General features: G+C 39.5%; 1 protein-coding gene across 1 annotated transcript; it reads left to right on the top strand.

Moving 5' to 3' along the window:
• The first annotated feature begins 148 nt into the window (after positions 1 to 148).
• Positions 149 to 14,464, top strand: LOC134646186 (TGF-beta receptor type-2). Its single transcript, XM_063499962.1, has 9 exons — positions 149 to 292; positions 6,348 to 6,504; positions 8,586 to 8,794; positions 8,965 to 9,713; positions 11,114 to 11,251; positions 11,385 to 11,526; positions 12,602 to 12,729; positions 13,035 to 13,187; positions 13,285 to 14,464. The coding sequence occupies exons 1-9, from the start codon at positions 238 to 240 to the stop codon at positions 13,432 to 13,434; spliced, it is 1,881 nt and encodes a 626-aa protein (XP_063356032.1). The 5' UTR covers positions 149 to 237; the 3' UTR covers positions 13,435 to 14,464.
• The last annotated feature ends 3,441 nt before the right edge of the window (positions 14,465 to 17,905 follow it).

Below are 17,905 nucleotides of genomic sequence, written 5' to 3'. Positions count from 1 at the left end.
ACACAGTGAATACTGTTTCCACCGCTGTGTGTCACATGTGGAGAAATGAGACACAGAAACAGAGGCAGTAGAAGGGGGCGGGGCCAGCCCACATCTGGATGAAAAACATCTGGGCTCCCTCTCTCTTTCTCTGCGTACATGAGAGGCTCTCCGCTGACACCGGGGGCTGAAGACCGAAGCACCAACACACCGACTGACCGGGCGCCCCTGAGTTTCATCGACTTACTTTGCCGGAAGATGATGGCTCAGTGCTGGACGATTTGGACCGGGATCCTCGTCCTCCTGACTGCCTGTGAGTGCTGCTTGATTTCTCTCTTTTCCTCGGAGCTGGAGGGCCGAGCGGAGGGCATGACAGAGAGGAGGGACGTTTTGTTTTGGAAAAGCTACTCAGATCCGTTATCTTGGTTGAAATGACTATACAGCACATGAAGAAATACTCATGTGTTATCAAGTGAGAGTGGAAGATTCATGTAGCAATAAAAGTTGCAACAAAGGTATCAGATTCATGTAGCTTAGTTGCAGTGTCAACAGAAAAGTACACAAATATCATTCATGTAGTTTAGTTTATCAGCTTTGTGTAGTGTCAGGAGTCCACAAATATTATCAGCTCCATCAGCAGATAAGATGCTAAATGTGACTGTCTTCTGATTCAGACGATGGATCCTGAGCCATTAAAGTCTCAGCAGCATTTTCCTGTTTGAGCTCTTTTAATCTCTCTCTGATACTCTAAAAGTCCTGAATGAAAAATGTTACCTAAGTAAAGCGTAGTCTAAAACATAGTCTTAATTTAAACATATTTATTTAAATGTACTCAATACAAAGATATGACCCATGTGAATATTACAGATGTTATGTACTCCTGAACATTGTGTTTTACACTATTTTACTCTTGCTGGTTGGAGTGGATTTGATTTATTTCATGTGAGATTCTAAATAATCTCTGCACCATTTCATATTCAAATAAGTTTCTCAACAAATCAGTTCGCTTGACTTCCTGGTTTTTAAAGTCATATTATCAATAATTCAAACTTCAAAAAAGGCGAAAACAAAGTTGTTAAAATATTTCAAAATAAAAGCATGAAATGGTCAGCATTTTTAAATTTCATTTGTTTTGGCAGTTATCAAAAAAGATATCTTTTCTATCAACAGTCAAATTCCATTTCAGCTTTAGTCTTGTATATATTGTATTTCTTGTTAGACATGGTTCAATCTATAGCAGAACATGCAGCAAAACAGACAGTAACTGCCTTCAAAATGCAGAAATGGATTCTCTTCTTGAGTAAATGTGCTTTCCACCATGGTCATTATGCATGCAGTTCCCGTTAAAGGGCAGCTTATTATCTCATATCTAACAAAGAGTGAGTGTATCTGAAAGTCCTCATGAATGGCTACACACACAGTCACATCTTGGCGCTGTTTAAGACATTGGAGAAGACACAGACTGGCACTAAAAGAAAGAGTGTGTTAATGCTTTTGGACACTTTTCTTGTAATTACAGAAGAAATTGAACAGAATACATATTTCAAAAAGATAAATTCCCAAATGAACAACAGTACAAAGGGAGTGCTGAAAAGAACCCACTTATGTGGGGATTTACAGACTTTTGTTTCTTTTGTGCACAAAATAATCCAAATCACATACAGACAGAATGTTAAACTGCATCTGACAACATGCTCCACAAAAAGTTGTCTAAGTCATCAGAGTAAAAACAAAAAAGGCTGTTGTGTCAAATACAAATATCCTGTCACTTCAGTCTGATTTACTGCACATAGTGACAGATACAGCATCTCAAAGACGTCTCAGAGCACCATCCATGCATAAATATCAACTTTTCATTGTTCCAGTCTCTCATACAGCATGAGGTTGTTTTTTTAAAAAAAAAGTTTTATGATTTTACTCACATTTGAGGAGCTTTTGTTTGCATCCACATTTACTGCCTGTGTGAAAAGTGAAAAGTGCTGAAATGTAGTATTGAACCCGTTGGCATGTTTCTTTAAATTTTAATTCAATGATAGGAATAAAGAACATGAGCAGTACTAGTCCCCAATCATGGAAGGGATTAATAACAAAAAGGAAAAGGTAAAGATTATGACCAAACAATAGCGATAAAAAAAAATCCAGGCATATGAGGCAGGTTGGAGCAACTTAAAGAAGATCTTTAATTCAGTTGGAAGCAAGCATAAAACAATACTGACTTACAAGCTGATGTGCATGATTTAATTAGTTTATTGGAGTCTCTGTTGTAGTCGTTCATTGTAATTTTTCTCTTAAATAATGTTTTGAAGATGAGAACACCGGAAACTCCCAACTCTGGAAACTACTCGTCTACTAATATTCTACTAAGTATTTAATGTCGCCTCACTCAAATTCATCATTAAATTCAAAACAAACATTAATGGCTACTGGCTTCAACACAATCCTGTGGGACTCCTGCTTGTGTGTTTACTCACATTAATTAAGAGAAAAATTAGATGGTAAGTTATGTAGCATAAATACTTTGCAAATCTGTAAACAATGATAGTTTTAAATTTCATAATAATGCAACAGTCTGTTATCTGGCTAGTTTCTCAGAGCCAGACTTGAAGTCTCTATATTTATAGTCTTAGGACTAAGATAAGCCAGCAAGCTGCCGGCTGAATGCATCAGTAATTGGAACATTTAACCATGGATGCAAATGAAGGTATTTTCCAAAATGTCAGACCTTTCTGTCAACATAATGTAAATAAAAATCAGTTTGTTTTGCACGTGTTGCACATGAGTGCAACATGTATATGTGTATAAGCTTAAATCTCCTGTTTGTTTGTGTGTGTGTGTCTATCTGTGTGTGTGTCTTAAGTAAACTTGGAGTTGTGATAGGGAGGGCCTCCTCCTCCTCCGAGTAGCATGGAGCGCTCACATTTCCCATGAGCCTTTGAGGGAGGAGTGTTGGATGCTAACTTGGCTCTTGATGCAGCTCACTTCTGGCTTCAATTTATTCCTGGAGGCACACACACACACACACACACACACACACACACACACACACACACACACACACACACACACACACACACACACACACACACACACACACAAACACACTCACATGTGTGTACTTCTAACTCTTGAGGGTCTTAATGCAGTCCAGGCCACCTACCCTAACCTCAACCTCAACCATATTATAGCTTCAGAGGGTGGGACAAGTTTTTTAACTTTTGCTTTAGTAATTCAATCATTTAAATGTCCTGTTACAAGTGAAATCACGCATGCGAAGCTTTACATAATTAAATACCAAAAAATAAAAGAACTTACCATGCATGATTAGGTATTTGCATTATGGCTATAAATGCATTAATATATTTATGTACTGCGGCTATAACAGATGCTGCCTATAACTGCTGGATACTGCTGGGTAACATTATGACATGATAATACATCATCATTTACATTTTGATGTATTTTTACTCCAAACTGTAATTAACCATTAAATAACATGATATTTACCTCTCAAATATTTGGGAGTGTGTTTAATATTGCCTGATATTTGTTGTGCTTATTCTACTTTGTTTTTGTAGGGTTACTGATATTTTAAATGGCCTTTTTAAGTATCCACGCTGTCACAGCTGCATGAGTATAAATAAATGATGGTGCAAGTAAATGGTAGTAGTACTCGACCTGAAAGCAAACTATACTCTAGCCTACTTAGTAACATTAGTTTGTTTTTTATTTTACATTACAATGATAGTATTATTAACATGTTATTAAAGTTAAAATCATGTAATAGGTTTAGTTTTTGTATGATGTTAGACTTTGTATCTGATAAAGTAAATTAACTGCAGACAGCCTTTGAAGGTGGGTCCCTAAATTGGGACCAGTTGAAAGTTACTAACTTTCCACAAATGTCCACATACCCAATCTCTAAAACTCATACTGACCCTTACAAAGATAAACATTTGAGTACACGCAGAGCCTGTGATGCTGATTCAAGCTTTTTACATCCCAACTCTTTCTTCCTTTGTCTTCAGCCCAGTTTGGAAGAAACATCTGGAACTGCTTCGGCTTTGTGTGTGTGTGTGTGTGTGCGTGTATTTGTATGTGTATTTGTGTGTTACAGAGTTAATGAACTGCTGTGTGTTTATGTGTACTACTCTGTATGTGTGTGTAGAGCATATCTAATTATAATGCATTGTGGTTGGGTTTGTGTGTGTAATTGAGTACATGTTTACATAGATATCCATGCAACACTGGGATTTCTGTTTGTGTATGCCTGTGTCATTGAGAGGACCCATTTTAGCTTTCCATTTTATGCCACTTTATGTTGTTACTACACATTTGAATTATAAATATCATACCCTGTACTCCACTCTACTTTTTACTTAATAATTTTTTACTGCTTTTGTTACTTTAGTTACTTTGTAGATGGTATAAAGACAGAACCTCAATAAACGTTAATTATACTGCGCTGCAGAATGGCTACTTTGCATTTACATGACTTTTACCTTCAGCAGAACATTTTTACACAGAAGCATCATTAAAACTTTGACTATTCTGGGAATGCATGATATCATAAGTACAGCATGTTTGTTGCTTGGGCCATTATATCTGTGTCATCTGGGTGGGATGGCAATGTCGCAGAGCAACACACGCATATGCAAGCTCAAGCATAGTGTAAAGATATTCACTTACTCTACAAATACACAACAACCACATAGTACAAATACCAAAGCCTAAAACCGCACACACAAAGAAATAAAGTCTGCTTATTTCTTTGAGAGGCTGCTTGCTAACAGTTTTCAGCTCCAAAGGGACACACCCATATCCTGCTCTAAGTCACATTCACTTTATGTAATTCTGTACGTGGCAGAGCTGATGCAGTAGGATGTTTTGAACTTTATTATGTTGGAACCTCCAGCTAAAACCGAGAACACAGCTGCCTGTTGCCCTCAACACTTTCAGCTGTCATTATATTATCACATATCACAAGCCTCAAAGCTAATCTCCTCTGTGACCTAAGCAATGTCATGCTATATGTACGCAATGTTATTAATGAAGTAGGATTTTTGGGTTACCAGTCAGGCAGGGGTTGACACAGAAGTCACAGATGTTTTTTATGTTTCATGTAAAACCCTTTTTACCCTGCGCCACACTGATCCATTTCCATAAAAGTCATAACACTGTGCAAAAAGGAATTAAAAGCACAATGCAATGATCTCTTAGTCATTTGATGCAGATTGTTAACTGAACATGTTAAATGCAGAAATGTTGATTTGATTTGATTTGATTTGATTTGAAAACAGATGGTACATCCCAGAAATAATTGGAATTGTTGCCAACAGGTGAGTAACATTAGCATCAAAGAGTGTTTCAGAAGTAAGGGTGGGAGGAGGTTAAGCAATGTGTGAGGAACTGTGCAGCCAAATAGTTGTATGTATGATACATAAAATCTAGAAGGATTAAAGGAAAGCTCGTTAAAGGATAATCCAATGAAATCCCCTTGTGAGAAGGGTACGAGGCTGGAAACCAGTACTGAAAGGCTGTTATCTCTGGACGCTTCAGCACGGCATTAAAATCAGACACACGCTCAGGAACACTTGTGAAAACAAAACGTGTACGCACAAATGTAAGTTAAAGCTCTGCCATGCATTGCATACAAATGACATTTGTGGCCCGTGGACTGATTTGAATATCACATCCATGGGGCCAGAGATGAGTGACACCATCCACCTTGTGATCCATGGAGCACCAGCATATAAACAGTTTGAAAATGGTCTGCCTGATTAGACTCGTATTAATTTTTATCCTAAGATATACTTTAGTGACTAAGTAGCATTTTTGTGCCTTTTTCAAATTGTGAAAACCGGATGAGATCACTAACTACTGCCTAAAACGTTTCATACCAGCGGTCCTCAATCGTTTGGTACCGGGCCGCGAGAGTTGAGGGTCAGGTGTGAAATTTGTAGTTTTCAGGTTTTTCCTCGTTAACTCGGTCTCCCTGGGTCTTTTCCCGTGTTGTAGTTGTGTCTTATTTTGAAATAAATGTTTACGCGTTGCCATAGCGACCAGAGAGCATTAAGGGACAGAGAGGAGGACGTTACTCTCAGTGTTGTTGGCGCATTTCAGGAGGACGCTGCTAATAAAGTAACACAATTACACAGTGAATTTGCGTTTATTATTATATTTACAAAATACCACAGTTTTCGTCTTGGTCATATCATTTTATTTTGTTGTATTTATCCGCGACACCTTAAAGGCCGGTCCGTGAAAACATTGTCTGACGTTAAACCGGTCCGTGGCGCAAGAAAGAGAGAAATGACTCATGTTGTTATTTTTCCTGTTGATTTCTGATTCATCCGTTTCTTACCCTGAAGGTCTTCCAGTTGATGTCCAGTCTTTAAGCCACCTGAGCTTCAATTTATGCAGGTGGTGTGAGGTATCCACGCCGGTGTGCGAAGGCAACATATGCTCCAGCAACTGCAACTTGAGCTCTTTCTGTAACACAACTGAAGAGATCTGCATGGCCATATGGTGAGACCCTTTTTGAGTAACTTATATTCCTATGATTTGTTTTGTCTGTCTTCTGTGGGGAAACTTATAGAGCCTATGACTTAACCTGTATATAGGTAACTACAATGAGAAAATAGACACATGGTAGTTTTTACTTCTCCTCAGTTTGATGTTTTCTAGCTGACTGTTTTGTTATTTGTTTAATACAGCACATCCTGAAGCCTCTAACATCCACAGAAATGCTATAAAATGACCATGCCCACATTGTTATTCTTCAGCACTGTCCCATGAGTCTGCAGATAAGAGAACAGTACAGCCAAGCTGGTTCAATATGGTGTCGATCAGTATTATGAAACATCCTGAAGTGATTTCTCTCAGCGTGCTACTGTTGGACTTAAATGAAAACACACACAGTCTCACACGCACGAACGCAAACAAAACATGTGACCACAGTTTGGCCTTTTTCATAGCTGTTGGTTAATTTTTCTATTAGGGAGAATCTCTGTAGCTTCAAAACTTCACGCCAGCTCACTGCCGCTGCTTTCTTCATGACTGGAAAGTTTTTGCTGATTGGTAGTTTTGTTTGGATAGCAGTCCTACACTGTGATCCCCTCGCTGCACCCCCCCCCCCCCCCCCCTCTCATTTCCTGTGCACGTGAGCCAGCCTGACCCTCCCAGCTCTCTGAAGGAAACCAGCAATAGAGAACTGACAGAAGAAAAGAGGAGAAGAAAATTGGTTTATTCACGGCAAATATCCACAGTCTGTAGACTCTCTGTCAGGAACACGGTGTTTGTGTGAGCTCCACTTCACTGGTGTCATCTTTGCATCAGTGGTGCAAAGATTCAAAACTCTGTTTACTCACGTACTGTAGCTCAGTGAAGGTTTGAGGTACTTTTATTTTCTGCTTTACTCTTTGATGTGTTTATTGGATGAAGATGAAAAAATACTACCAAAAATGGTCAAAAGCAACAACAAACAAACAACCCTACAGATTGTTGAACAGCTGGTTTGTGAGCAGACTTTGGGATGAGCTTAGAGATTGCTTTTATTAACATTATTAATAATGCAGTAGCCAGTAGCCAGTATTCTATTATTCTCTTGTATTGTAAAAAAGACCCCGGACTCAGGCCTCTTCAAGTGTTAGTTTATAGAAAACTACAAGACATAAGAACATCACCATGTAGCTGTGGTCTTGTACAAGCCCAAATCGGGTGTAATAAACAAATCAGCGATTCTCTGAAATGATTGTTTTTCAAAAGGAAAAATTGTTATAGTATAATAGCTTTAATAAAATTAGCTTAGATGTAAATTAAGATTCTACAATTAACTTTTATTTTGGTTTGGTGTTTAGCACTGTTGCCTCCCAATAAGAGGGTCCTGCATTCGAATGTATACTCCAGGAGTTAGTCTGTATGTTCTCCCTGTGCCCATGTAGTTTCCCAGCTTAATCTCACAGTCCAAAGACATGTATATTAGGTTAACTGGTGATTGTAAGTTGTACATCGATGTTAGTTTGAATATTGTCTGTCTCTCTGAATTAGCCCAGCAACAAACTCTCAACTCATCCTGGGTGTACTATACCTTTTGCCAGCTGGAAAACGCTCCAGCCTGGCTGAACTGGATAAGTGGAGGAAGATGGGATGCATTTTCTTTTTGGCCAGTTACACATTACCATATTTAACAGCAGGGGTAATAGGAGTGGTATAAAGGGCTGAACTTCCATCCACTTTCTTCTGCTTGTCTAGTCCATAGTGAGAGGGACTGGGTACATCCTCAACAGGTTGCTGGTCTGCAAGTCTCCTTGCTAGTCTCGTGACTGTCCTCAGTCAGTGCTGTCTCGATGACTGTATAAATGGATTCAAAGATAAATGTATGAATGTAATAAATGACAGAGCACAGAGCAGTGTTGACCTTCAGCTTTGTGACGCAATCGGTGGCTGTTCACAAGCCAAGTGGGCATGAAGTCTAAATCTGCTGAGCGTCAGGCTGGAGAGATGATGTCTCATCTCTCTCACATCAGCAGGATGTAAACTCCTCTTTAAGTAAAGCCAGTCACATGCGTTACTTTCTAATGTTGCTATTTTTTTGTCTGCTCTTCCAGGAGGAAGGCAAACAACACAATGACAGTGTACACAATGTGTCACCACCCAAATCTGCCACTGGATGGTATCAGTCCTGACCTGCTGCAGACCTTCACTTCCAGGGAGTGTCGTATGGTCCCACAGGCTGCAAATGACTCCATGATGGTCTGTGGATGCCAGGGTGAACATGAATGTAACGACAAACTTGTCTTCGACAAGGGAGCAAATGGTGAAGAGAAGGAGGAACGAGGGAGTGTGGGAGGGAGGTGTGGGAAAGAATAAATGCATGAAAAGATAAATATGTGAATATAATGAAATCCAGCTAGGTGGATGAATAGATAAAACAATGAACAGGTAGCTAAATCAGTGGTTAACTGATAAAATCCTCTGTTCCTGCAGGATTCTTACCGCTCCAAAGTAAGGATGTGATCCCTGTGGTAGTGGTTAGTTTGGTGCCCCCTATTCTGGTGGCCATAGTTGCCATTGCTGCCTTCTATTTCTACCGCATACGTCGTCCTGACAAACCAGCTCCATCGGTATGCCCTGACTGGCCCACTAAACGCACCCCTGAGCTTTACCAGGCCTTGGATCTACCATGTGGGGGCCTGGGTGCTCAGGGAGAAGGTGGAGGAGGAGGTGTGACTGATGCTGAACAGGATGAGTCGAACACCAAGGTTCAACCTCTTAACAGTGACACTGTCAGCGGTATGACCAATTGGCAGGGCCAGCCAGCTGAACTGCTGCCTATCAAACTGGATGTGCTGGTGGGGAAGGGGCGCTTTGCCGAAGTGTGGAGGGGATGGCTGCTCCAGGGCGAGAAAGGTGGAGTTAATAGCTATGAAACTGTGGCGGTGAAGGTGTTTCCAGATGTGGAGTACGCCTCATGGAGAAATGAATGCTCCATCTTTGCTGACCCTGAGCTACAGCACGATAACGTGATTCAGTTCCTAGCAGCTGAGGAAAGGGGCCTGTCGGGCCACACCCCACACACCTACTGGCTGGTTTTAGCCTATCACAGCCTAGGAAATCTGCAGGACTTCCTCACAGCTAACATATTGAGCTGGGAAGAACTTGTTGCCATGGCAGGCAGCATTGCTAAAGGATTAGCTCACCTTCATAGTGACACAACACCCAGTGGGCTACCAAAGGTAAATTTAACCTATCATCTTCTAAGATTTATTATTATTGATGGTCCCAACGAAGAGCTGAAGGGAATCCACCATGAAGTTTAGATTCAGTTCAATTCCATTTGTATAGCACCAAATAATAACAACAGTAGTCTCAAGATGCTTCAAAGGGAAAGGGAATGAGCCAGAATTTTAAATGAATTACTAACAATTAAACTACAATAGTGATATCAAACACTGAAGCTGAAGGCCCTATCTCCCATAGGAACCACAAGTAAGCCCACAGTCTGGGATAATATGTTGCTATGAGGTCTTTAAGATATTATTGAGCATGATTGTTCTAGAAAGAAATATAACTCCTGAAAATAATCAAAATAATTATTAGTCATCAAGTATTAACTTTGATTTTAGTACATTGCATGGATGAATTTTGAGTTGCATGGCTTTGATTAAATAAGTTGCAGTTATTCAAGGATTTGAACGCCAGCAATGAAATGTTTGTATGCTTTGCATGTTTATGAATTACCCCCTTTTTACATTACAAAGGTTTCAATGCCCTTTACTAACTTCTAAAGCAGATTTAATGAAACAAATGCTGGCTGAGAGATTGCATTTACAAAGAAGCTGGTTAAAACTAGACTTGCTTAAGTGAAGCATTTTATCTTTGGCTCTATACGCACACCTACAGTCATTCATGAAATGCCAGATTAGATTTATAACTTAGTCCTGACCACCACACAGTACACTTAACCCACACTGGATACATATATGACTCAGGGTGATTATAGTGGTTATTATGCCAAAGGGAAGTGTGGCTAAAATAATTTGTTTACAACTCAGATAAACAACGGTAAAAAGTATACTTTGTCTTAGTTAGCCAAACACAAGGCCTATGCTCTTTAGCTTCTTCTTCTCTTTTTTTTCAATCTTTGCTCTACAGCTTCTTCCTAATATCCAAACTTAAGGACACAAGTGTATATTCTTGCATTGCCAGGTAGTAGACTGCTGTATCTATGTCAGTAAATTAACAACACATAATTCACTGAACTCACAGAGGATGAAAAGGTGCCCTTGTCAGACCAAGGCCTAAGCATATAATGCAATTTAATTACTGTTTTCTCCAGGTTCACATAGATTTGGACAAAGCCATTTAAATTGACAAATGCTGGCCAAGAAAACTCTACCAGTATATTTGAAATCAATGCTATTGTGAATGAAATCATGCATTGTTTGAAACCTCAAAGCCTCATGATTCATTGTATGGATGTGGACCACGATACAGATAGCACAGCAGCAATATTTTCACAAAACAGATTTATCTCTATCTGATATAAATATATATGAATCTGTAGGATAGATTTTGGGCACAGTTTTTGGCTCCTTGCTGAAGTTGTTGTTTTGAGCATTGCTTGTTTTTGTAGGTGCCAGTGGCCCATCGGGACCTCAAGAGCAGTAACATCCTGGTAAAGAGCAGGAAAGAGTGCTCACTGTGTGACTTTGGTCTGGCTTTAAGACTGGACCTGTCCCTTACAGTTGATGACTATGCCAACAGTGGACAGGTAATCTGTGCACATCTGTGCAGTTTGTGTTTGAATATTTTTATTAAATACACTCATGGCCCAAACTATTATGCCTACCTGTCTGATGTGCTGTTTGCATGCCACCAAAAAAAGAGTTTATCATTCTGTCTAGGTGGGGACAGCTCGCTACATGGCTCCTGAGGTCCTTGAGTCCAGGGTGAACCTGGAGGATCTCGAGGCCTTTAAACAGATGGATGTTTATTCCATGGCTCTAGTCTTGTGGGAGATGGCCTCTCGATGCAATGCAATTGGAGGTATGTGTTCTTTTCTGTGTTTCTGTAGATCAAGAGAACAAATCCTTCATAGAGAGGACCTGCCACCCCATGTTTTTCACAGTTTAGGTTAAGGCCCAAGACCATACAAAGATGTGATGCCAGTCATTGTGCAGTCCTATGTTAAAAAAAGAAGGAGGTGATCAATCAGAGTCCAAAAGGAGGCTATGACCACAGAAGTAAACTAAATGTGTTCTGCTGTGCTTACCACACTAAAGGAGGGAAAAAAGTAAAAGAAAACAAAACAGATTCAGTATGCAACCTTTGACTCACTGATATCCAACACATGGAGACTTCCTTTATGAATGAAGAGGTGGAGTTAGTTTAGTTTTTTGGAGCCCGTTTGTATGTTTGCTTTGACTGGAAGTGAACCAAAACCAAAGTCTCTGACTTTCTCCAGTTGCTTCACGGCATAGCACCCCCTGGCTGTAATGCTCAGCCTGCTTCCTGCACTTTCTTTGTTTAAAACTGATCTTGCGTGGCTCAAAGTGCTTTCCTTGCCTACAGCTTGTGTGGTTGATATAGTTAGCATATGTAATGTGATACACAAATATAATGACATGTAATCTTTCTAAATCTGTAGGGTAAAAGTGCTTAATTCTGCTTTCCTTTCCACTGTTTTTTTCAAACGGGAAATGACTAGATCTCTGTCTTATCAAAAAAAAGGGAAAAAAAGAAAAAAAGAGGTGACGTGGGACAGATGTTCTCAGTTTTTTGCATGTGTCCAAAATCTCTTTGCACTCTTCACTGTTCTTTAGAGCTTAGCACAAACACGGCGTGTTGACGTGTGCATAAAAGTGAAATGATGGCTACTGTCCCCGGAACTTGATTTAAGCATGACCTCCTGTTGAAGACTGAAATTTCGATCTTGGAAGTTTGCTCCAAAGTGTGGGGGGAGGGGTGCAGCTGAACTAAAGGTAGTCCCTGTGACAACAGCTGCAAGTTCAGTTACAGGTCAGACAACTCCCATTGCAGAAAAAACGTTTACGATAAATGTGTGTGTGTGTGTGTGTGTGTGTGTGTGTGTACGCGCATGCGTGTGTGTGTATTGCTGCAGAGGTGAAGAGCTATGAGCCAGCATTTGGCTCCAAGGTTTGTGAGCAGCCCTGTGTGGACAGCATGAGAGATCTGGTGTTGAGAGACCGAGGACGTCCGGACATCCCACTAGCATGGACGCAGCACCAGGTCAGTAAAAAACGTAAAAGTGCAGTAAAAATCATGTAGCATGATTCTGTAGAAACGCAGACAAACTGAAAGTTTAGGCTTCTGGCCAGTGTCAACTGCCCACTCACAATTCAGCCGATCATATACCAGGCAATTCATTTTTTACGTGGTTTATTTCAGGGTGTAAAAACTCACAAATCAATTACAAAGATATTCAAAATGTGCCTAATCATGACCAAATCAGATTGTAAGAGTTGCTTGTTACAAGCTTATAGTCATCACTGTCTTCAAATGAAGCCTTTGGATCTAACTCTGATTTTCTTTAGGGGATGAACATCTTCTGTTCCACCATCACTGAGTGCTGGGATCACGACCCTGAGGCCAGGCTCACGGCTCACTGCGTGGTCGAGCGCTTCAGCGCCCTGGAGCAGGCGGAAGATGATGACAGGGTGGGAGAGGAAGAGGAAGACGAGGAAGAAGTAAGTCAGGAGTAAGAAGACGAGGTGAAACTCTGGCAAGAGAATGAAGCAGAGAGAAAAATGGACTTGGAGACGCCTCATGCTCCGTCTCCTCGAGGAGAGGAGATCTCTTTTCTTCCAGATTGAAAGGGAGGACATGCCTGATGGTTCACTGCTTCACACTGGTTTTCCCCCTAACGAGTCTTCATGGTTCGCTGTGTTTGCATTGTCGGAGAAACCCGTGTTTTTTTCTGCTAATCTTCAATGAGACACTTACTGATAGAGAAGGAATTGTTAAGTCACTAAAACTGGCAAGAATCTAAACTACAGTTACAGTTAAAGCAGTTTTTGACTGATAGTTAGGATTATCTAATTTGCCACAATAAGGATATTCAAAAAGTCAATATTAGCAAGAGTGGACCACTTCATAGACATTGCCCCAGTTTGCCCAGATGGAAGTTTAGCTCAGTCTCAACAGATGGGAATGGACCACACTGGTGCAGACTGGAACATCTCAACATAGAGAGTGATTTTACACAAACTTTTAAACTCACAGTCGTATAGTCTGGAGAATCTTTAGGTAGTGTTACCTTTCTCAAATAAAATGTGAAGAAAATGAGTTTTCCCACAAGAATATAGAAATAAATAGAACAAAATGGTCCAACATATAGTATGACAAACCTTTATATGAACCAAAGAATAATTCATTGTTGTGCAATTTGGCTTGAACTTGTGAAAAACAAAAAATCTATACCAGCAACCCCATGACTGCACTGGTGCCATTTTATATTGACTTCTAGAGGGACAATCATAAAGAAAAGAATGGCCCCAAATTTCATGTCTTTTAGACTGTACATTTTCTGAGATATTTCAAGCACACCCACTTTTGGTGCCATTTTTACCCCTTTGCTTTGATCTGGCAGTCCGAACACAGCCGTTGTCACCCAACAGAGAGACTTTGTTTATTACGAATCTGTGTGTTTTCTATTTGTTGCTTCCTGGATGTTTCCAGCAAAAGACCAGAGGAGACAGAAATGAACTAAAGACTGACTGTGCCTTAAACGACAGACCCACTTCTTCGCAAACTTTTGCTGAGAATGTGACACCTGAATCAGTCATAGATCTGCTGGCAGAGATGCAGATGCTGAACAGTTTGAAAAAGATTTGATTTGTTGGAGCTGGTCTCCATTTTGTCACGGTATTATTCTTTTATACTGGCTGTGACATGTGACTTATGATTGCTATACTATAACCTACTACTGTAGGTCATGTGACTATAACCTACATTTATGAATAAACAGGAGAGAAAAATCTTTTTTCTGGTTTTATGTTTGTTTGATAAAAAAATCTTAAAAAATAAATTTGACTTTTTTCACCTACACAGTTTCATCCCTTGGTGTATTTTCTTCTTTTCAATTACTTCTCTGAAAGACATTACTATAAATGCTAATAATATAAACTTATCTGCCACTCAATTCTATACATCTTGCAATCACTGGTTGGAACCCCTTTTTTGCTGTTTGAGTGGCCTCATATGGATTTAAAATAAGATTCTCCGAGGTGCTGGAAACATTTCTCTGAGATTTTGGTCCATGTTGACATGACAGCTTAAAAATAACCTACACACCATTACACCACCAGCAGAAGCCTAAACCGTTGATACAAGGGAGGATGGAGCCATGCATTTGCATTAATTACACCAGCAGAAATTGAGAGTCAGACCAGGGAACTTCTTTCTAATCTGGTGCTCGACTTTGGTGAGCCTGTGCAAATTGCAGTCTCAGTTTCCACACCAGGTGCCACAGGAGGTGTGGTCTTTTGCTGTTAGAATCCATCTGCTTCAAGGTGCCTTGTGCTTTCAGAGATGCTCTTCTGCATACCTTGGATGTAACAAGCGGTTGCTTGAGTTACTGTTAACTTTCTATCAGTTTGAAGTGGTCTGCCATTCTCCTCTGACCTTGGGCATCTAAAAGGCTTTTTGGCTTAAAGCAGCAGTCCCCAACCTTTTTTGCGCCACAGACCAGTTTATGCCTGACAATATTTTCACGGACCGGCCTTTAAGGTGTCGCGGATAAATACAACAAAATAAAACTAGTACCGGTACCGAAAAAAAGAAGATTTACTCATAACACACGTGAAAAGACCCAGGAAAACCGAGTTAACGATAAAAACGATAACAAAATAACGCTAAAAACCGATAAAAACCCTGAAAACCATACATTTCACACCTGAGCCTCAACTCTCGCGGCCCGATACCAAACGACTCACGGACCGGTACCGGTCCGAGGCCCGGGGGTTGGGGACCGCTGGCTTAAAGAACTGCCTCACACTGGATATTTTTTATTTTTCAGACCATTCTCTGTGAGCCCTGGAGAGGCTCTGTGGGAATATCCCAGTAGATCACCAGTTTATGAATTACTCAGACCAGCCTGTCTGGCACCACCAAGCATGCCACATTCAAAGTCACCTAAAATCACATTCTGATGCTTGTCTACATACTTGAAGGCATTGAGTTCCTGCCGTGTGATTGGCTGATTAGATTTAGATTAGATTAGATATTTGCCTTAATGAGCATGTTATATACCCGAGAGTAAGGGCTAAGGGACGTGGAATAACAATGATATAACAGGGAAAAGAAAAAGCCAAACAGAGCAAATTGTGAAAAACTAAGTTTAAATTAATAAAGAGTCAACTCAAAAAGTCGGCAACACCGCTATTTCAACTAAACAAACGACATCCACAAACTAAAACACACCGAGGAAAGACAAAGGAGATGGTTAACCAAATTAAAGGTTCACTTCTGCTACCAGTGGATACTAGCTACTCATTAGAAGCTCAAAGAAAACAAAGTTTCATTAAGACAAGCTGAATACACCACTAATGCTCACTACCTAAGACGGGTCCACACACTGACTGAGCTGCTCTTTAGTAGCCAGCTGTGCACTGGCTCCTCAGGAGAGATGGATGGCAGCTGAGCTCCTGACTGACAATCTAGTGTCTAAAAACCTATATGTTAAAAAAGCAATATAGTGTTGTTCATTATAAAAAATAAAGTTTTAAAACTTTTAAAACCAGTTTTTATAGTGGATACAAAGCTAAGTAACAATGTTTCTAGCTTGTTTCTATCTGACAAAAGATATTCCACAACAAGAAATGCACCATATATAATAAAAATAATTATTGATTATCTATTTTCTGTTTTAGCCTACATTTGTTTACACTGAACAAATTATGCCCATTAGCCAGCAGAAGTTGTTGTGTACCTGTGAATGTAAAGACAAAATCCATTTTACTACTGGCTAAAAAACAAAAATTAAATGTGATGATTCAGAAGTAAGTTCTTCCACTTTCTGATCATTTCTGAACCTTTTTTTTTTTAAATAAATGTTTGTTCAAATTTAGGAATGAACGCTTCATACACTATTTCATCCTAGTTTGTTTATAAAAGAATAAAAATCTGTTGATTCTGTTTGTTGTGGGAGACAAGAGACAAAGATTGAATAGGTTAGATTGCTTTCACAAAGGAAAGGGAGAGTAAGTGTTACAGCATTGTTAGGGATAAACTAAAGGTATAACACAGACATTGATCAACAAACTGTCAGAAAATATTGAAAATATACAGTGTGTAAATCATCATATCCTTACCAAGCAATCCTTTTGTAGTGGTTGCTTCTGTAGATTTATGTTTTCTTATTTTTTCTTTTTTAACCATAATGAAAATGCAAATCTCCAACATCACAGAAGAAACAAATGAAAGGGAAGCTGAAAACCACAAAAACTTTACAGCAGCATTTTATGGGTTGGGCTGGGCACTGAGATGGTTTTGAAGCCGGCTAAACAAAACAGAATTTTTCCATTAAAGCCTGAAAAATACAATAACCATAACACATGAGAAATAAACACCTATTACAATGAAAGAAACGATCACTGAACATAAAAAACGTACCAAATATGCATGTTTTTGGTGCTACAGTTTGACTTAAAATGTTCCGTTAAAATGAAAATTTTAAGTCATTACCATGTAACACTGGAGTTTTCCACCTTCCTAACAGAGTGAAACAAGAGCTAATACAATCAAACAGACACAGGGTGGATTCTCATTAGCTACAGCGATCAGAGATGGTCTAACTGTAAGCCATGATGGGCATTCAGATGTAATCACATTTACCTCATGTGTCTGATGTTTTGGTGCCACAGAGCGTGGGAACACAGCATCACATGGTGGAAAAAGTGAAAAGCTTTACAGACCTGCCTTAAGAAAAGAGGCAGGCATTAACTGTGAAGTGAAGGGAACCATAATGAACCTAACCCATTTTCTGCAAATTTTGGTTAAGCATGATGTCTTCACAATTCACAAGAATAATACCGTGGCAAAAGTTTTTCTTAATTTCTTTTCTTTCATGTCCCTTGCGGGGCTCCGTAAATTTATGTCTCAAGTACATTTTTTAGACGGATTCTAACTTTTTATGGATTTGTGAATCTGTATCGCTGCTGTAAACAATTAAACTTATGAAAAATATTGTATATAATAAAAAAATATTATACAAGCTTTTAAAGCAAATGGCTTTCTAAACTCCGCACTAAAAAAAGATAAAATGTTGTTATTTATTTCCTTTGCCCCTTTGAGAGAGGAAAAAGATGTACCATATCTGTTGAATATACCTCATCCTACTAAAATATGATCTTTGGAGCGCTGTCTTCCTTCATTTGGGGGGAGTGAATCATCTTGACAACAGACG

Source organism: Pelmatolapia mariae, linkage group LG16_19 (assembly GCF_036321145.2).
Source record: "Pelmatolapia mariae isolate MD_Pm_ZW linkage group LG16_19, Pm_UMD_F_2, whole genome shotgun sequence".
NCBI lineage: Eukaryota > Metazoa > Chordata > Actinopteri > Cichliformes > Cichlidae > Pelmatolapia > Pelmatolapia mariae.
The sequence above is the reverse complement of the archived record's forward strand: the minus strand, read 5'-3'. Positions and strand labels throughout refer to the sequence as shown.